This window comes from Triturus cristatus, chromosome 3_2 (assembly GCF_964204655.1).
Source record: "Triturus cristatus chromosome 3_2, aTriCri1.1, whole genome shotgun sequence".
In the NCBI taxonomy this organism is placed as follows: Eukaryota; Metazoa; Chordata; class Amphibia; order Caudata; family Salamandridae; genus Triturus; species Triturus cristatus.
Genome location: NC_140584.1, coordinates 680,636,527 through 680,657,869, shown reverse-complemented (window position 1 = coordinate 680,657,869; position 21,343 = coordinate 680,636,527). Strand labels below are relative to the sequence as shown.

Here is a 21,343-nt window from a genome sequence, read left to right as displayed (position 1 = left end):
AGCCATGGTTGCTTTTTCCCCCACCCGCCCACCCAAGCCATGGTTGCTTTTTCCTCCACCCGCCCACCCAAGCCATGGTTGCTTTTTCCCACCCAAGCCATGGTTGCTTTTTCCCACCCACCCGCCCACCCAAGCCATGGTTGCTTTTTCCCACCCACCCGCCCACCCAAGCCATGGTTGCTTTTTCCCGCCCACCCAAGCCATGGTTGCTTTTTACCACCCACCCGCCCACCCAAGCCATGGTTGCTTTTTACCACCCACCCACTCTCCCTCCCTTGCCCTGTCTGCTTTTTTCTCCACCCACCCTCCCTTGCCCTGTTTGCTTTTTTCCCCACCCACCCTCCCTTGCCCTGTTTGCTTTTTTCCCCACCCACCCTCCCTTGCCCTGTTTGCTTTTTTCCCCTCCCACCCTCCCTTGCCCTGTTTGCTTTTTTCCCCTCCCTTGCCCTGTTTGCTTTTTTCCACCCACCCTCCCTCGCTGTGTTTGCTTTTTCCCCCCGCCATGGTTGCTTTTCCCCCTCCACCCACCCTCGCCATGATTGCTTTTTCCCAAATCCCCTCAACCCCCCCTCTCTTGCCATGGTTGCTTTTTAACCAAATCCCGCACCATGGCTGCTTTTTCCAAAACCGCCCAACCTCCCTCGGCATGCTTGCTTTTATTCCCCACCCACCCACCCACCCACCTTCCCTCCCTCGCCATGGTTGCTTTTCCCCCACCCAAGCCATGGTTGCTTTTCCCCACCCACCCACCCTCGCCACGTTTGCTTTTCCCCACCCACCCACCCTCGCCACGTTTGCTTTTCCCCACCCACCCACCCTCGCCACGTTTGCTTTTCCCCACCCACCCACCCTCGCCACGTTTGCTTTTCCCCACCCTCGCCACGTTTGCTTTTCCCCACCCACCCACCCTCGCCACGTTTGCTTTTCCCCACCCACCCACCCTCGCCACGTTTGCTTTTCCCCACCCACCCACCCTCGCCACGTTTGCTTTTCCCCACCCACCCACCCTCGCCACGTTTGCTTTTCCCCACCCTCGCCACGTTTGCTTTTCCCCACCCACCCACCCTCGCCATGTTTGATTTTCCCCGCCCACCCACCCTCGCCACGTTTGCTTTTCCCCGCCCACCCACCCTCGCCACGTTTGCTTTTCCCCGCCCACCCACCCTCGCCACGTTTGCTTTTCCCCGCCCACCCACCCTCGCCACGTTTGCTTTTCCCCGCCCACCCACCCTCGCCACGTTTGCTTTTTCCCGCCCACCCACCCTCGCCACGTTTGCTTTTCCCCGCCCACCCCCCTCTCTTGCCATGGTTGCTTTTTAACCAAATCCCGCACCATGGCTGCTTTTTCCAAAACCGCCCAACCTCCCTCGGCATGCTTGCTTTTATTCCCCACCCACCCACCCACCCACCTTCCCTCCCTCGCCATGGTTGCTTTTCCCCCACCCAAGCCATGGTTGCTTTTTCCCACCCAAGAAATGGTTGTTTTTTCCTCACCCACCCACCCTCCCTTGCCATGGTTGCTTTTTCACACCCACCCACTCACCCGCCTTTGCCATGGTTGTTTTTTCCCACCCACCCCCCTCCGTCGCCATGGTTGCTTTTAAACCCGCCTGCCCACCCACCCACCCTCACTATGATTGCTTTTTCTCCACCCAAAGCCCTGGTTGCTTTTTCCCCAAGCCCCCACACTCCCTCGCCATGGTTGCTTTTTCCCCACCCACCCTCCCTCGCAATGGTTGTTTTTTCACCACCCACCCTCCCTCGCCATGGTTAATTTTCCCCATCCGCCCATCACGCCATGGTTGCTTTTTCCCCACCCAAGCAATGGTTGATTTTTACCCACCCTCCCTCACCATAGTTGCTTTTTCCCTCCCACCCTCCCTCACTATAGTTGCTTTTTCCCTCCCACCCTCCCTCACCATAGTTGCTTTTTCCCTCCCACACTCCCTCGCCATATTTCCCTCCCTCCCACCCTCCCTCGCCATAGTTGCTTTTCCCCTCCCACCCTCCCTCGCCATAGTTGCTTTTCCCCTCCCACCCTCCCTCGCCATAGTTGCTTTTTCCCTCCCACCCTCCCTCGCCATAGTTGCTTTTTCCCTCCCACCCTCCCTCGCCATAGTTGCTTTTTCCCTCCCACCCTCCCTCGCCATAGTTGCTTTTTCCCTCCCACCCTCCCTCGCCATAGTTGCTTTTTCCCTCCCACCCTCCCTCGCCATAGTTGCTTTTTCCCTCCCACCCTCCCTCGCCATAGTTGCTTTTTCCCTCCCACCCTCCCTCGCCATAGTTGCTTTTTCCCTCCCACCCTCCCTCGCCATGTTTGCTTTTCCCCACCCACCCACCCTCGCCACGTTTGCTTTTCCCCACCCACCCACCCTCGCCACGTTTGCTTTTCCCCACCCACCCACCCTCGCCACGTTTGCTTTTCCCCACCCACCCACCCTCGCCACGTTTGCTTTTCCCCACCCACCCACCCTCGCCACGTTTGCTTTTCCCCACCCACCCACCCTCGCCACGTTTGCTTTTCCCCACCCACCCACCCTCGCCACGTTTGCTTTTCCCCACCCTCGCCACGTTTGCTTTTCCCCACCCACCCACCCTCGCCACGTTTGCTTTTCCCCACCCACCCACCCACCCTCGCCACGTTTGCTTTTCCCCACCCACCCACCCTCGCCACGTTTGCTTTTCCCCACCCACCCACCCTCGCCACGTTTGCTTTTCCCCACCCACCCTCGCCACGTTTGCTTTTCCCCACCCACCCACCCTCGCCACGTTTGCTTTTCCCCACCCACCCACCCTCGCCACGTTTGCTTTTCCCCACCCTCGCCACGTTTGCTTTTCCCCGCCCACCCACCCTCGCCATGTTTGCTTTTCCCCGCCCACCCACCCTCGCCACGTTTGCTTTTCCCCGCCCACCCACCCTCGCCACGTTTGCTTTTCCCCGCCCACCCACGCTCGCCACGTTTGCTTTTCCCCGCCCACCCACCCTCGCCACGTTTGCTTTTCCCCGCCCACCCACCCTCGCCACGTTTGCTTTTTCCCGCCCACCCACCCTCGCCACGTTTGCTTTTCCCCGCCCACCCACCCTCGCCACGTTTGCTTTTCCCCGCCCACCCACCCTCGCCACGTTTGCTTTTCCCCGCCCACCCACCCTCGCCACGTTTGCTTTTCCCCGCCCACCCACCCTCGCCACGTTTGCTTTTCCCCGCCCACCCACCCTCGCCACGTTTGCTTTTCCCCGCCCACCCACCCTCGCCACGTTTGCTTCCCCCGCCCACCCTCCCTCGCCACGTTTGCTTTCCCCGCCCGCCCTCCCTCGCCACGTTTGCTTTCCCCACCCGCCCTCCCTCGCCACGTTTGCTTTCCCCCACCCGCCCTCCCTCGCCACGTTTGCTTTCCCCCACCCGCCCTCCCTCGCCACGTTTGCTTTCTCCCACCCGCCCTCCCTCGCCACGTTTGCTTTCTCCCACCCGCCCTCCCTCGCCACGTTTGCTTTTTCCCACCCGCCCTCCCTCGCCACGTTTGCTTTTTCCCACCCGCCCACCCTCGCCACGTTTGCTTTTGCCCACCCGCCCACCCTCGCCACGTTTGCTTTTGCCCACCCGCCCACCCTCGCCACGTTTGCTTTTTCCCACCCGCCCACCCTCGCCACGTTTGCTTTTTCCCACCCGCCCACCCTCGCCACGTTTGCTTTTTCCCACCCGCCCACCCTCGCCACGTTTGCTTTTTCCCACCCGCCCACCCTCGCCACGTTTGCTTTTTCCCACCCGCCCACCCTCGCCACGTTTGCTTTTTCCCACCCGCCCACCCTCGCCACGTTTGCTTTTTCCCACCCGCCCACCCTCGCCACGTTTGCTTTTTCCCACCCGCCCACCCTCGCCACGTTTGCTTTTTCCCACCCGCCCACCCTCGCCACGTTTGCTTTTTCCCACCCGCCCACCCTCGCCACGTTTGCTTTTTCCCACCCACCCACCCTCGCCACGTTTGCTTTTTCCCACCCACCCTCCCTCGCCACGTTTGCTTTTTCCCACCCACCCTCCCTCGCCACGTTTGCTTTTTCCCACCCACCCTCCCTCGCCACGTTTGCTTTTTCCCCACCCACCCTCCCTCGCCACGTTTGCTTTTTCCCACCCACCCTCCCTCGCCACGTTTGCTTTTTCCCACCCACCCTCCCTCGCCACGTTTGCTTTTTCCCACCCACCCTCCCTCGCCACGTTTGCTTTTTCCCACCCACCCTCCCTCGCCACGTTTGCTTTTTCCCACTCACCCTCCCTCGCCACGTTTGCTTTTTCCCCACCCACCCTCCCTCGCCACGTTTGCTTTTTCCCACCCACCCTCCCTCGCCACGTTTGCTTTTTCCCACCCACCCTCCCTCGCCACGTTTGCTTTTTCCCACCCACCCTCCCTCGCCACGTTTGCTTTTTCCCACCCACCCACCCTCGCCATGGCTGCTTTTTCCCCACCCACCCACCCTCGCCATGGCTGCTTTTTCCCCACCCACCCACCCTCGCCATGGCTGCTTTTTCCCCACCCACCCACCCTCGCCATGGCTGCTTTTTCCCCACCCACCCACCCTCGCCATGGCTGCTTTTTCCCCACCCACCCACCCTCGCCATGGCTGCTTTTTCCCCACCCACCCACCCTCGCCATGGCTGCTTTTTCCCCACCCACCCACCCTCGCCATGGCTGCTTTTTCCCCACCCACCCACCCTCGCCATGGCTGCTTTTTCCCCACCCACCCACCCTCGCCATGGCTGCTTTTTCCCCACCCACCCACCCTCGCCATGGCTGCTTTTTCCCCACCCACCCACCCTCGCCATGGCTGCTTTTTCCCCACCCACCCACCCTCGCCATGGCTGCTTTTTCCCACCCACCCACCCTCGCCATGGCTGCTTTTTCCCACCCACCCACCCTCGCCATGGCTGCTTTTTCCCACCCACCCACCCTCGCCATGGCTGCTTTTTCCCACCCACCCACCCTCGCCATGGCTGCTTTTTCCCCACCCACCCACCCTCGCCATGGCTGCTTTTTCCCCACCCACCCACCCTCGCCATGGCTGCTTTTTCCCACCCACCCACCCTCGCCATGGCTGCTTTTTCCCACCCACCCACCCTCGCCATGGCTGCTTTTTCCCACCCACCCACCCTCGCCATGGCTGCTTTTTCCCACCCACCCACCCTCGCCATGGCTGCTTTGCCCCACCCACCCACCCTCGCCATGGCTGCTTTGCCCCACCCACCCACCCTCGCCATGGCTGCTTTGCCCCCCCGCCCACCCACCCTCGCCATGGCTGCTTTGCCCCCCCGCCCACCCACCCTCGCCATGGCTGCTTTGCCCCCCCGCCCACCCACCCTCTCCATGGCTGCTTTTCCCCACCACCCACCCACCCTCTCCATGGCTGCTTTTCCCCACCACCCACCCACGCTCGCCATGGCTGCTTTTTCACAAACCCTCCCTCGCCATGGCTGCTTTTTCACAAACCCTCCCTTGCCATGGCTGCTTCTCCCCACCCACCCTCGCCATGGCTGCTTTTTCCCACCCTTGCACCAACCCACCCGCCCACCCTTTGCCATGGCTGCTTTTTCCCATCGCCATGGCTGCTTTTCCCCACCCACCCATCCACCCTCGCCATGGCTACTTTTTCCCACCCACGCATCCACCCTTGCCATGGCTGCTTTTTGCCACCCACCCACCCACCCGCCCTCGCCATGGCTGCTGTTTTCCACCCACCCAACCACCCTCGCCATGGCTGCTTTTTCCCACCCACCCACCCTCGCAATGGCTGCTTTTTCCCACCCACCCACCCACCCACCCTCGCCATGGCTGCTTTTCCCCACCCACCCACCCTCGCCATGGCTGCTTTTCCCCACCCACCCACCCTCGCCATGGCTGCTTTTCCCCACCCACCCTCGCCATGGCTGCTTTTCCCCACCCACCCACCCACCCTCGCCATGGCTGCTTTTCCCCACCCACCCACCCTCGCAATGGCTGCTTTTTCCCACCCACCCACCCTCGCCATGGCTGCTTTTTCCCACCCACCCACCCTCGCCATGGCTGCTTTTTCCCCACCCACCCACCCTCGCCATGGCTGCTTTTTCCCCACCCACCCACCCTCGCCATGGCTGCTTTTTCCCCACCCACCCACCCTCGCCATGGCTGCTTTTTCCCCACCCACCCACCCTCGCCATGGCTGCTTTTTCCCCACCCACCCACCCTCGCCATGGCTGCTTTTTCCCCACCCACCCACCCTCGCCATGGCTGCTTTTTCCCCACCCACCCACCCTCGCCATGGCTGCTTTTTCCCCACCCACCCACCCTCGCCATGGCTGCTTTTTCCCCACCCACCCACCCTCGCCATGGCTGCTTTTTCCCCACCCACCCACCCTCGCCATGGCTGCTTTTTCCCCACCCACCCACCCTCGCCATGGCTGCTTTTTCCCCACCCACCCACCCTCGCCATGGCTGCTTTTTCCCACCCACCCACCCTCGCCATGGCTGCTTTTTCCCACCCACCCACCCTCGCCATGGCTGCTTTTTCCCACCCACCCACCCTCGCCATGGCTGCTTTTTCCCACCCACCCACCCTCGCCATGGCTGCTTTTTCCCACCGCCCACCCACCCTCGCCATGGCTGCTTTTTCCCACCACCCACCCACCCTCTCCATGGCTGCTTTTTCCCACCACCCACCCACGCTCGCCAAAGCTGCTTTTTCCCACCCTCCCTCGCCATGGCTGCTTTTTCACAGACCCTCCCTCGCCATGGCTGCTTTTTCACAGACCCTCCCTCGCCATGGCTGCTTCTCCCCACCCACCCTCGCCATGGCTGCTTTTTCCCACCCTTGCACCAACCCACCCGCCCACCCTTTGCCATGGCTGCTTTTTCCCATCGCCATGGCTGCTTTTCCCCACCCACCCATCCACCCTCGCCATGGCTACTTTTTCCCACCCACGCATCCACCCTTGCCATGGCTGCTTTTTTCCACCCACCCAACCACCCTCGCCATGGCTACTTTTTCCCACCCACGCATCCACCCTTGCCATGGCTGCTTTTTTCCACCCACCCAACCACCCTCACCATGGCTGCTTTTTCCCACCCACCCTTCCTCGCCATGGCTGCTCTTTCTTCATCCACCCTCCTTCGCCACCATGTGCTTTTTCTCACCTATCCTTCACCCGTTGCTGATATTGCTTCGTGTCTGACCACTATACCCTCTCCTCCATTCCTGTTGCTACTTGGTGCCCGTGCACCCTTCCTCTGTTGCTACTTAGTGCCAGTGCACACTCCCCCATTGCCTCTTCGTGCCTTCTCACTCTCCCTTGATTGCTGTGTAGTAATCTTTTGCCACCGAGTGTCCAGCCACCTCCCTCTGTTCCGGCTTACTGCCGGGCGTGCTATCCTCCGGACATCCGTTGCCATTGTTGCTAAGTGCCTATCCACACTCCGTCGCAACCAAAATAATAAGTAGTGAGCAATGGTACGTGCACGGTAGATACTCCTATTTTGCTTTCTATCTGAGGAGCAGCTGGACGAAAAGTCAGAGAACGGATGCTTTGCCGGTAGCATTCCGTGATCTTTCATCCATGTTTTTGGACCTCCTCACAATGAGTGCCACAACTTATGCTAAATTCAAAAGTAACATTTGAACCGTTTGACCAGTCAGCACCAAATTTGTCACGCTCCTGACTCGAGGTTTGACCACTGTGCCAATCTGTGTATGGAAAAAAAAATCCTAATGGTGAAAAAACAGACTATATATTTTACTGAAATCTCTTCTAAGATCACATATTAACATGCATTAAAGTATAAAAAAATCTCTAGAAAAAAACTCGCTGAAACGGTATGGAAATGATACAAAATCATAAAAAATTAATTGATATTCATCATTTATTGTCAGCAGTGCATCTATATACCTTCCGCAGTACAAAAATAACATCATCATTGACCTAACTGATAACATCATATATGGATCTTGACATCATTAATTATGTGGAAAGGGCACAGTTACGGTGGCAAATGGCTTTACTCCATTTGTCGCATTCACTATGCTTGGCCCTGTGCCTCCTACTTGTACAAGCATAGGTAATTTATGGGATGGCTATTGACTGTGCCTCATCTACACTACAAAAGAGCAAAGGGGACATATATATGTAGAGGCGCACAAAGGGCATTCTTGCAATGGCAGCTAGAAGAAGCAGAGGCCACATATACATTTAGTTGTGCATACAGTGCAGGGCCTGTAACCATCCACTGTGCCCACTATATACTGTGTGCATTTTTCATGGTACACACAGGGAAACGGAGTGCACCTCAATTAACAAGAGCAAGGTTGGTACCTATGGAATGTGTTTGAGCTAGAATTTCAGATATTTGCGGAGCAATGTTTTTTTAAAAAATGAGTCCTTACGCCCTTTTGGTGCCGTCCCTGTAGGGTTAAACTCACCAGGGTTTGTGGTGTTAAAAGTGGAGACTAAGGCTTTGGAGAGGACCTCAAAGTCTGCAATTAAATGGTTTTCTTGGTCTGGGTGAGTGATGTAACGGACTAATTGTGGCAGAGGAGGTAGATGTGAGGGTTGGACCAGGACATGGAGGATAAAGAGACTCCTAATCTTTTTTTTTTTTTTTTTTTGAAAACCTTTATTGACAGTTCAAGAAGAACAAGTATGGGCCTACAACCCCCCAGGGCCGGCCGCTAAGCAATCAGAGCAAGAACGACAAGTATAAACACAGGCAGCACTTCGGGGAGCAAAATCGTACTGCTTATACTGTGGACAGCGTAAGTAGGGCACCAGGAGAAAGAGGTTTTCATTTTATGATGAAACAAGGCAGAAGGATCAGGTGACAAGCAATTTTAAAACAACGATCACGGATATGCAGAGTAATGAACGTTAGCGATTTACAGCAATCTATTCGGTCAATGGCGCAAACACAAGAACATCAGGATGGAGAAAAACATAGTCTACAGCTGCGCCCGCAGTCCCCCGCCAGAACTCCCCAAGAACACCCCGGAAGTTGTGAACACATGGAACGGCAACAAGGCATAGCAAAAGGAGGTGTATCACGCTGATCCCAGAAAAAGAAAGACAAAAAGAATCAGAGAAGAAAAAGGAGGCCATGGAAAAAAGATGAAGGAATACAGAGTCCCCTCCCCCAACCCCCACCCTGCACCTCTGCAGATGAGTACGGCCCCCCCCCCCAGCAGTGTGCCTGTCGCCCTGGAACCAGACCCGAAATGTAGGAGAATAGGGAAAAAGAAGTAGGAAAGGACCCCCACCAGACGGGGGGGTTGAGAAAGCATTTATAAACTGGAGGAGGGCCTTCATAACAGACCCCCGGCTTCTCCCTCCCGCACGGTAAGGTTCCCCTAAAGTGAACAAGGAACAGCACAAAAACAATCTTCTCAAACCACGATGGGGAGCATTATGCACCTATTGTGCCAGTAGCCATGTCAGGAGAGCACACCACCCTAAGCCCGCCCGTCCACTAGGCGACCACCCCCGAGGGGCCAGCCTCATCCCTGACCACTCTGTGGAATTCTGCCCATGCCAACCCCTCGACCCAGCACCATACCCAATGTTCCTAGGCAGAGGAATGTCCAACAACGACAGAGAAGCGACGCACACAGGTGGGGTGGAAGTCTCTGAGCATCAACACAGTCCGCCGCGTGAGGAAACAGGCTTCCCAGTGCTGCCCTAGGGTCTGCACTGCACGCAAGGCTCAGGAAGGCAGAAGCAGCCAAAACAGACATTAGTTGCTGGAGTTGTCTCTGGGTCGCAGGAGGGCATGCACGGGATGAGGCCACCACATCCCACTCAGGTCCAACGCCTCCGGGACAGATCAGGCCCTCAGAAGGTCGAACACACTGTAGCATACTGGCCGGGGCGTCCAGTCGTGTACTAACCTCAGGGGGGGCCGCCACAGCGTCCTCCTGCGCGCAGTGTGGGTAGACTGTGTTCGTGCGGACAGGCGGGCCGCCACTGCCCCAACTCCGACGCCACACCATCGAGCTTACTCCCCAAGATCACGAAACCATGAACCAAGGAGGAGTGAAGAGTACCAAGAGCCTCGAGGAGGTCGCCGTACCCCAGCTCAGCTCTCTGTGATCTCGCCGCCACACTCCCAAGAATCGTACGCTCACAGGCCCGCTGCGGCCCAGCGGACAGGATGGTAGGCTTCATCGACCCAAGATGGCCGCCAAGTATGCCCGACCCTCACCGGGGCCGGGACCCCGGGACAAGCGTCGCGATGTCCACGTCGCGGGTGACCGGGTTCCGGGGGCAGGCAAAAAACTATCCGTGGTCACGGGCAACAGTCGTCCCCACCACGGACCAGCTCCCGTAGAAATCCGGGGGCGGCCCGCAATGATCGGGGCAGGATACGGACGGCGGCCGGGCAGCTCACCAGCAAGGCAGGGGCAGTCACCGGAGGATCTAAGATTTGCACCCCCGGTCATGCACTCGGTCAGCTACACTGGGCAGTAGAAGTGACCACGCCGAAATGTAGGCCGAGTTTAACACCGCTTCGGTGGGCCGACTCCACCCAGTCACCACCGGCCGCTGTTGTCGCACTGCCACCCGGCCACGGCGTCCACTCGATGTCCCGGCTCCAGGGCCGCACAGGCCGCAAAGTTCAGATGCAGTTTTCTCCGGCGATAGCACGGCTAGAAACCTCGGAGTCACACAGTCGGGAGCCCCTCTCCTTCAGAAACACGACCACGTAGCACAAGTTGAGGATCTCAGGCAGGATATCCGTGCGGGGTGCGGAGGTTCACGGAGCCGGGAGTCTACGCTGCCGTCCCGGTCGCCATCTTGGCTCCTGAGACTCCTAATCTTGATGGAGATTCCATAGAGCCTGCGAAGCAACTGTCTGGTCTTTCGGTGCATAGATGGTGGATGATTGTATAAGCATCAAAAATTCGTTCCTCCTAGCATACATAGGGTTTATATGTAAATCAGTCGCGTTTCAGTAATGTAGAGAATGTCTAGGTTGGGTTTAAGTGGACCTTTCTTCTGGAGGGCACATGCAAATAAATTTAAAAGTGAAACTTCTTGTACATTGAGCCAGTGTGACAAACCTAGCATAGGGGGCACATGTGCCTGGTGTCGAAGGTGAAGCAGCACCATTCTGCTGCAGTTGTAAATGGTGCACACAATTTTGACGGATGTCTAAAAATACACTATTGCTATAATCTAGTCTGGGTATAACGAAGGCCAAAACTGTTTGAACTTGTGGAAAATTGTGAATCTCAGTCATCTTTTCAGTTCTTGAGATTTGAGAAACCTGTTTTAATGAAGCTCAGGACCCTTGGATGCTGTACCAGAATGAATGAGCCAAGTTAAGGACAAATTTTGTTGGGATAAGACGTGCTGGTGGACTGTCAGCTGTTATCCTCTGTTTTTTAAGGATACACTTTAAATAGTTCTTGTTCATTAGGTCTTCGTCTATCAGAATTCACAAAGAAAGGATAGAATGTTATCCGGAGGAGACTAGTGCCTGAAAAGTTATGTGTTACCTGTTTTTAGTTCAAAAAGTGGATCTAAAAAAAAAGGGTCAATCGTTGTACCATCGAGACCATGAAAAACGAATAGCGGCGTCAGATATTTGTGAGAGATGCCATGTGCATTGTGCTTGAAGGAAGGTGAGACTGGGACTATGCCATGTGAGGTTTCTCTGCAAAACACACTGAGTCAAGCGCCCACTGCAGAGATCAAACTAACTGATAACTGAGAATAGAGCAATCTACGTTGGGAAAGGTCGCCAAAAGAACTTATGAATTCATGCCTTTAATGCCATTATTGGCCACCTCATCTTCATCCGAGATTCCAATTCAACTTGTAGGCGAATAAGGTTGTATCAATGTGTCAATGACCTAGGTTTTCTGTACTGTGATTTTCTTTGATTTTTTTTTTTTTAACTGTCCTGGCAGTTCATTGTGGGTTCTCTGGACAACATAACTTGTGATCATGCTCGAAGTACAGTACTGATGTCTGAAATAACTGATGGGCATGGCTTAAGGCCATGCAATGTGTGCAGGATATCTGATCACGATACCCTTAGAGCACAGTTATTCAAACATTTTGATGCCGAGCCCCCATGTCAAACATTTTTAGGCGTAATGACCCCCTTCTGACAAAAATTTCTAGAGCCTGGTACTCCTCATCATCGACAACCATAAATGCCCTAAATTCCCATAGCAAATAATTTTTACGGGGGGAAATAATATTAGACAGTGTTTAGCAAACCAAAGGTCAGTGAGTGTGGGGGTGTGTTCCAAGGTATAGCTAACAATAAAGGGCCTCATTTATGAGAAATTGGCATAGGGCAGCGCTGAAAGTCTTCTTGCTGCCCTGCCCTATGCCAATTTCAAAGGGCTGAAATGCACTGTATTTATGAAATACGGTGCATTTCTGACCTATTCCCTTACGTTTGCACACAAATTGCTGCTTAGCACCAACATAGGCTGGAACACCTTCCTTCGCAAAAACAATCCAGAGAGGCATTTTCCTCTTTCTATGTGAGCATGTGGCACACATGAAAAGAGGAAAGAATGAGGAACAATTCTCCTTGTTAGGTCTCCGCCGGGGAGGTGTCCGTTTTTGGTGCTACCTCAGGTTTACTCGATTTTGTAAATATCGAGCAGCATCACAATCCATGGGTGTTGCGTGGGAATCCCACGCAAAACCCATAGAACACCTCTCTTTGATGCAGAGTAAGGCAACGCAGTGACTTGCGCCGCTATGTCCCACTCCATATCTATGAGGCCATGCATGGTGACTTTGCACTGCCTCATAGATATGGTTGAGACACATGTGCCGCCAGAGTGTCAAAAAAAAAATGGATGCTCTGGCGGCGCAAGCCTCTCCTAAATAAGCCCCAAAATATTCTGTACGTTTTTTAGGTCTTTCACCATCAGGTATCTACATATAAAATAAAGGGTAGTGTAATGAAAAATAAATTTTGGCTGTTGCTACTCAGTGGGAAATGCACTGTAGTACATTATGAAACGCATTTGTTAATGCACTGCAGAGGTCTATGTGTAACCAGAGAGCCCCAGAATTCAATCTTGATTGGTGCAGTGGAGAATGGTGATGTGTATTTTTAGTGCTACGAGGTCACAGCCTATGACAGAAAGCACTGTGAATATGTAAGTCATTATTTTATACTTGCATTACACACAGTGTAATATAGAGTGCTGCAAATCGTGCAAATAGTTTTACAATAAAATAGTGCTTCCAAAATGTAGATGTTAGTAATACCAGGGCATATATAAAGCAATTCTTATTTTTTTTTTTTTACATAACTGTCCATTCAACACCTATTTAGGGCTACTAAGGGCAGTGTAAATAAGTTAAAATTATAAGCAAGCACTTCACAGCCCAGTTGTGCACAACCACTCAAAAAAACAAATCTTTGTCATCACAAAGCTTGGAGGGATTTGACCAATTAAAGCCAGAACTGGCTCCCAAGCACCCTTTACACTTGCAGATGAACTAATAGCGCACATTTGCATTTCATTCAGACAAGCAGGCACCCTGGCACGAAAGCTTTTCACAGCACAGGAGGCTCAATTGATAAAACTTCAGCTGATAACAATCTAATTTAGCCGTCCCAGGATGACTGTCTTTTTCCAAATCGAAAGCAAACGTTTTGGATTGCTTGCAAAGGTGAAGCTGGGGAATGCGCAACCCCCTTCCCAGGACTCCACGCCCCCCCTGGGGGTCGCGCCCCACAGATTGAAGACCTCTGCCTTAGAGTGTAATCTATTTATGACCTAGAGCCCTTCTCTGTAGATGTGCACAGTATATTGCCTTCGGAAATGTCATCTGTTGAATATGCCTACACACAGAACCCATGAGGCACAGCCCTTTGCCATTCCCTTCTGGTACTGGGAATAGGTGATGGCCTCTGTACATGTTCTGTGTGCAGTACTAGTTCCCAAAGAACCCCTTGTGCTTGATAATTTACAGGGAAGGGTCAGAGTCAATGACTTGAGGTTTCTGCATAAAGGCCTAGCCTGCAACCATGCCTTAACGGTACTGGGCTTGGCCACCATACATACCCATTACCCAGTTCACCATACTGATTCCTTTTTTATTATTTTCACCCACATACATCTAAATATTTATTGTTTTTTTTTTTTTTTTTTTTAAATGCATGGCCACAAATATGGAAATTCAGTTGGTTAACTAGTTCTTTTTTGCCGGGTTGTTTTCGTTCCTGTCTTCCTTTCCGTTAATTCAATGAGGTCTGTGGTTTTGATTCCAAAATAAATGCTGCAGCAAAATGTTCCACCTCTTGACAGCCACACAGCACCAGCTCAGATTCCTTTTTTAGTCCATCAATACAACAGGCACACTGATAGATTTGTGACCCTATTTTTTTTATAAAACTTATGGACTATTTTTCTATTTTTTACCAACTCAAATAAGAGTTTTGAGTAATACATAAATGTTCATATTTATTACATGATTATGGTATCGAGGTAATGTTGCACATTAAATGGGGGGCTCAAAAGCAGCTGCTTAAAATGCTGACAAGTGTAATGTTTGGTGACCTTCGATCAAGGATATTATAATTTAAAACCCCTTTTCAGCATGGGCTTCACCATTGAATACCTAAAAAGTGAAATGCCTCATAAGTGTATTACAACAGAGGTCGCAGCCAAAGGATCAAAGACATCTAGACTACCTTAACCTAATTTCATGAACCTTTGTCTTAACTAAAGCTCATTCCAGTATGAATTGTCTAAATTAATCGGGGTCCCAGCAGATAACCCGCCACCATCTAGTTGTGGATGGTGCGGTCGGAAACATGCCTTTTGCCATTAAGCCTTGTGCTGCAGCCCGGAAAAGGGTCGCAGTACAAGCCCTAATGGCAAAAGGCATGTTTACAAACATCCTTGCACCATGTGCCAGGCACCATGTGGTGCATGGTTGTTTGGTGGGCACCATAGGGGAGGCACAGGGGTGCAGGAGCCCTGCTAGGGTCCCCCAAAGTCCCTTTCTGACAACCTTTCTATGGCGGTCGGACCGCCATGGAAAGGCTGTCAGAAAGGGACATTGTAATCCCTACGGCGATGCGTGAGCAGGTACTGCCCCTATTGTAGGGAATATGATCCGACCAACAGTTCGACATGCTCCTTGAGCCCGTCGGAAGCGTTGGCCGGTCCCTCTGGCTGATGCGGTCTGACCGACTGCATCATAATGTGGCGGTTGGACTGCTGTTCTGGACTCGGTGGGACCATCACCGGCGGCCTGTCGGTGGCTGTCTCACCGACATCCTTATCAGCCCCTGAGTACTCAAACACTGTGCCCAAGTGGCCTGTAACGTTGATTCAAGAGCTAACCTTGAATTAATAATGCAAACCACCCCTCTTCTGAATGTTCTCCTCTTAATAAGATTTTGTGTGCTTGGCTATGAGTTTCATTTTATTTAATTGCTTGTGTTACTCTGCAGGTAGGGGTTATACATAATTGTCTGCATATTTTTTAACTTGCAGGTCAACTCATTTCCGATGAAGTGGAAGAAATTGTGAAGAAATATGACCTTAATAGTTACAGTATCGCTTACAGAAATCATTTGGCAACCCGTTCTGCTGGTGCTGAATTTGATGACAGCTATTTAGGTAAGAAAAGATGATCTTAAAATACTTTCAATTTGCAGTCCCCATTAGACTTGTTGTTATTTCATAGATTAAATCATGCTCCCTTACAAAAAAACTGACTTATTTGTGATATCACTGCAGTGTTTTGTCATTTTACCACTATATTAATGTCTGCGTAAACGAAGCAATGTCAGTGACCATAGGTCTGACTTTAAATGTGCCAACGTATGTAAAAATAGGAACTCACCAATGGAGTTTAGATGCGTTACATGCACAAACACATGTTATCCCATTAAAGCATGCCTTCTTGACTAAGCCAGTGCTAGCGAAAAGTAGCACTTCAATACGCGACGTCCTCCTCGTAGCTCGGGTCTCCTCCAGGCAGGCAGGGTCCAGGAAACTGCAGTAATGAATCATGTTGCATGAGAGCAGTGCACGGATTGGAGGGAGCGGCCCATCACGCTGCTCCCAAGAGCACTGGAGCCCATGCTGTCTCTAACCCAGCTGTCTAGAGAAGTTTAAACTGCTCATGTGTGGCTGGCCGCCACAAGACAGCTGTCCAAAAAGACATGCAGACTTTAAACCGGAGTGCCCTGCCTATCAATGCTTTCTGTTGCTGCCTGACTGGCACTGACATTCGGCTCGGGACGGGGTTTTGAAAAGTAAAATGGTAATTTATTACCATTTTATTTTTCTATCCCTTGGAGCATTTCTTTTTAGTCGGGCGATGCTCCTCCGCCATAACAGAGGAGCCGTCCCTGTCATAAGAAGCAAACCTTAACTTGTCAGAGTGTTGCTGTCTCCAGTGACAGACAGTGGGCACTACAGACTAACTTGGGGGTTACCATTGCTGCAAAGTAGAACATATAATGTTTCTTAATTATGCGTCAATTTTACAGGACTTGATCACTCTGGTATGCAAATGGGAGTGGCTCCTGATTATTATTTTGGGATGATGTGGCCTAATCATGATGGCATTTTTGCCAGAGTTCCTAAATCTAGCTACAGCCTTATTCTTATCATATTAATTTATTCAGCAGGAATTAGCCACATAGTGTAGCTTACTTTTAGAACCACAAAAAGTCTTGTAGAGCTATGTTTTTTTTTTTTAACTCCGGTTTGAGATATTATTATAGGTCTGTCTTAGGCCACAGAATTTCATTAGTTACGTGTCTGGCTTTGGAACCCCCACAATTTTGCCATAGTTTTACCTATTATTGTGTGTTATCTCTGAATTTTGTGATTCCGTATATGTGATTTTCTCTTTTTCTCTAATTTTTAGGTCTCGCGTGGCGTTGCAGCGCAAAGAGCTGCTCGCCTTGGTGAGAATTATTGTGAATGAGGAGTTTCAGTAGAGGGCTTGAAGCCCCGCCCCTCATTTCCATTGGCTGGCGTCACCGTGCTAAACGGTGGCCTGCCATTGGAAATAAGGGTTTTTGGTTGATGCCATTTCACCTCCGAGCCGGACTGGGTCGCCTTCTTTGCTGCTGTCACAAAGCACTTTCTTATCTTTATGGGGCCATGTGTTTAAACACATGGCCCCATAAAGACAAGAGATCCCCATGTTTCACTTTCGGGACCGCGCTTGTTTATCTATGAAATGCTACGTTTATCAAAATAATCAGAACTATGCGAGTTATGGAATGCAGTTTACTGGCGGGCAGGGCTCTACGGGTTGATTGGTAAATTAAAACACATGGGTGGCTGAGTGAGAAACGCGGCGTGTAGGAACACACCGCCGGCCGTATCACTCGCCTTTTATTGGTTCGTAAAGATGTGGCTAAGTTCACCATTCGGTGTGGTTTGGACACCGCGGACTCACTAGGTAGAGCCATTTCTACAACTGTGGCGCTTCGTCGCCACGCCTGGTTGAGATCTACCGGGTTCTCACCAGATATACAAAGCTCACTGATGGACATGCCCTTTGATGGCACCCGTCTGTTTAGCGATAAAGCCGACTACGCAGGAGCGTTTTAAGGACTCGCGGGCTGCGGCCAAGTTCTTAGCTCTTTCCACGAAAAGCCCAGCCACTCCTGGTTTTCGTTCCTTTCGTGGCCAAGGCAGGGGCGCCCATGCACGTTCCTTCATCAAGCCTGTACAGAACCAGCCTCAGCGCGGCTGCGGATGTGGTTTCCGCAGGGGCGGAGCTGGGAATCAGCGTGGGGGTCAGTCTACCTCCACCCCTGCTGCTTCTGCCTCCAAACCTTCCTAATCCGAGCTTTGTAGAGCACCCTATGCCGGTGGGTGGTAGGATCCGCCATCACCTCCCCCACTGGCTCGCTCTCACATTGGACAAGTGGGTGTTGCAGATCATCCGCAAGGGTTACTCCCTTCCCTTTCAGTCCGCCCGGCAGCTATGCCACCTCAGTACCACCGTATGTCGGGGGAACACTTGGCAACTCTCCAGCAGGAAGTCACGGCCAAGGAGCCATTCGAGCACGTTCCCGGGCCAGAAGTAGGACGTGGTTGTTTATTCTCGCTACTTTCTGGTCCCCAAGAAGGACACGGGTGTTTGCGCCCCATCTTGGACCTCAGGAACGTCAATTGCTTCCTCCGGAAGGAGAAGTTCAAGATGTTGACTCAAGCTCAGGTCTTGGCTGCCCACCGACCCTGGAGACTGGATGGTAGCGTTGGACTTGCAGGACGCATATTTTCACATCCCCATCCTGCCGGCCCACTGGCGTTATCTGCGGTTCACGGTAGGCCAGGAGCATTTTCAGTTTGCCGTGCTCCCCTTTGGCCTTACCAGCGCCCCTCGGGTGTTCACGAAGGTGATGGCGGTGGTCGCAGCTCACCTGCGCAGGTCAGAGGTGTCTGTCTTCCCTTACCTCGACGACTGGTTGCTGAAGGCGGGCTCGCCCCAGGCAGTCATCCACCACCTTCAGACTACAGCGGACCTCCTGCATTTGCTGGGGTTCTCCATCAACTTGCCAAAGTCGCACCGGAGTCCCTCTCAGAAGCTCCCCTTGATCGGAGCGGTTCTGGATTCGACGCTGTTTCGGGTTTATCCTCCTGCGCAGCGAGTCCGTGATAATCAGGCTATGATTCCGATCTTTCGGCCTCTATCCCGGATTTAGGTCAGGATGATTCTCCGGCTCCTGGGCCTGCTGGCCTGCTGCATCCTGCTAGTGCAACATGCCAGATGGCATATGTGGGCTCTGCAGTGGGACCTGAAGTTTCAGTGGGCACAGCCTCAGGGCAACCTGTCCGATCATGTCTAGATCTCGGAGGGCACTGCACGTCAATTGCAGTAGTGGCTCACGAATCACGATTGGGTTAATGGCAGATCCCTCTCCCTTCCCCAACCGGAGCACACAGTGGTGACTGATGCGTCCTTCCTATGCTGGGGTGGCCACTTGGGAGAGGCGGAGATCAGAGGCCTCTGGTCTCCGGCGGAGTCCCGGCTCCATATCAATCTGTTGGAGCTTCGGGTGATCCGACTTGCACTGAAGGCATTCTTTCCCTCTGTCCGGGGAAGTGTAGTGCAGGTGTTCATGGACAACACTACTGCCATGTGGTATTGCAAAAAGCAGGGCGGGGTGGGGTCGTGGACCCTCTGTCAGGAGGCTCTACGCCTCTGGACATGGCTGGAACGTCCAGGCATTACCTTGGTGGTTCAACACCTGGCAGGTTCCCTGAACGCCAGGGCGGACAAACTCAGCCGCCGGTGCTTGATGGATCACGAATGGCATCTGAACTCTGACGTGGCACTAGGTCTCTGTCTGCAGTGAGGGGAGCCTTGGTTAGATCTATTCGCCACCGAAGAGAACGCACAATGTTATCAGATCTGCGCGTTGGAATTTCCAAGGCGGCACTCGCTCGGCGACGCTTTTCGTCGAGAGTGGAGTTGCGGTCTGTTGTACGCCTTTCCGTCTATACCACTTCTGCCCAGAGTGCTGAAGAAGATTCGGTGCCACCGGACTCAAGTCATCCTGGTGGCTCCGGACTGGGCCCGAAGATATTGGTATCCCGAGCTACTCAACATGGCAATCGATCCCCTGATGAGACTACCTCTTCGGGAGGATCTTCTGTCAAAGCAGCAGGGGACGGTCCTCCACCCGAACCTGTCCAGCCTCCACCTCCATGCGTGGAGATTGAGCGACGACAGTTGACAGCATTCGATCTTCCTCCCGAAGTCTGTGATGTCATCCTGGCAGCCAGGCGTCCCTCCACTAAAACGGTATACGCCTGCAGGTGGAACAAATTTGTGGCATGGTGCACAGCTAAGGCTATGGATCCCCTTTCTGCCCCACTTTCCGAAGTCGTCCTGTTCCTTCTTTCTTTGGCCTAGCAGGGCTCTGCTCTGGGCACTATCAAAGGTTATCTATCAGCCATCTCCGCCTTTTTACAGCTTCCAGATCAGCCTTCTCTTGGTTGTTAACCGTTTCTTGAAGGGCATTACGCACACGTTTCCTCCCGTGCCGTTCATAATGCCTCAATGGGACTTAAACCTTGTCTTGACATATCTGATGTGTGCTCCCGTCGAGCCCCTTCATAACTGTCCTTTGCGTCTTCTCACTCTCAAGACTGCTTTCCTGGTAGCTATCACCTCTGCCAGAAGAGTGAGTGAGTGAGCTCCAGGCTCTTTCTTCCAAACCTCCTTTCCTTTCTGTTCATCCAGACAAGGTGGTTTTAAGAACCCGTCCTTCATTCTTCCCAAAGGTTGTCACGCCCTTCCACATCGGGCAGACCATCACTTTGCCCACCTTCTTTCAGCCTCCGCATCCTTCAAAAGGGGAGGAGAGGCTCCACCGTCTGGACCCAATATGTGCGCTCTCATTCTACCTGCAGCGCACACGGCAGTTCCGGGTGGATGACCAGCTCTTTGTTGGCTACGTGGACGCCAAAAGAGGTCGGGCTGTGCACAAGCGGACCATCTCTCGGTGTGTCGTTCTCTGCATCAAGGCATGTTACTCGTTGGCTAAGAAGGAGCCTCCTGTGAGGCTGCGTGCCCATTCTACCAGGGCAACAGCAGCCACTACTGCCTTGGGACGCGGCGTCCCCTTCCAGAACATTTGTCAGGCAGCTACGTGGGCCTCGCTGCACACGTTTACCAAGCATTACTGCCTTGATTCTCCGGTCCGGAGAGACGGCTTCTTTGGCCGTTCTGTTCTCCGTGACTTTCTGGTGTAATCTGTTTGCAGACCCACCACAGGGGTTGGTATTGCTGGGGTAAGGTAAGGAATCTATCACTAATGTGTCTCTTTCAGATGCACAAGTTACTACTTGTGTTACGATATATCTGTAAGAGACATTAGTTAGTGATAGATTCCTTACCGCCCCACCCATCCTCCCCTAACTTTCCAACTTACCTCTCGAAGTGGTGGTCGCACCCAGAAGACCTTCGTCCCCAAGCCTGCAGTGCATTTGCAAACAGGAGGTTCCCAATTAAAAACAGGGTGCCCGAAGTCAAAACAGCACCCTGCACCAGGCCGCCCTAGTGCCACTGAGGGTGCACCTTTGGTGCTACTTTGTTTCCCCATTTGCCCTGAGCTAATGTCCAGGAGTTTTGCTCCCACAACTAAGTGACCTGCTAGCCAGCAGCCACCAACGGGAGGTATACTACTCTGCGTAAGCCTAGTAATCTCAACAGTTCCACTGAACTTTGTGCACACTATACCTCACTTTGGTATAGTTTATACAGAGCAAGCTTCCTACACCCCTGCCTTGATCAGGTCCTCCCTACCTTCCTCCTGTTATACCGCAGTGCCTCCACCAATTTATTAACCCTCAACATCCTACCAA

General features: G+C 53.1%; 1 protein-coding gene across 1 annotated transcript in view; it reads left to right on the top strand.

The window, feature by feature from the left end:
- The window catches only part of ITGAV (integrin subunit alpha V), a 382,159-nt gene that overhangs the window by 139,314 nt on the left and 221,502 nt on the right, over positions 1 to 21,343 (top strand). Inside the window, exon 7 of the mRNA XM_085648702.1 lies at positions 15,494 to 15,619. Coding sequence (XP_085504828.1) covers positions 15,494 to 15,619 — 126 coding nt within the window. The remainder of the gene's footprint in view (positions 1 to 15,493; positions 15,620 to 21,343) is intronic.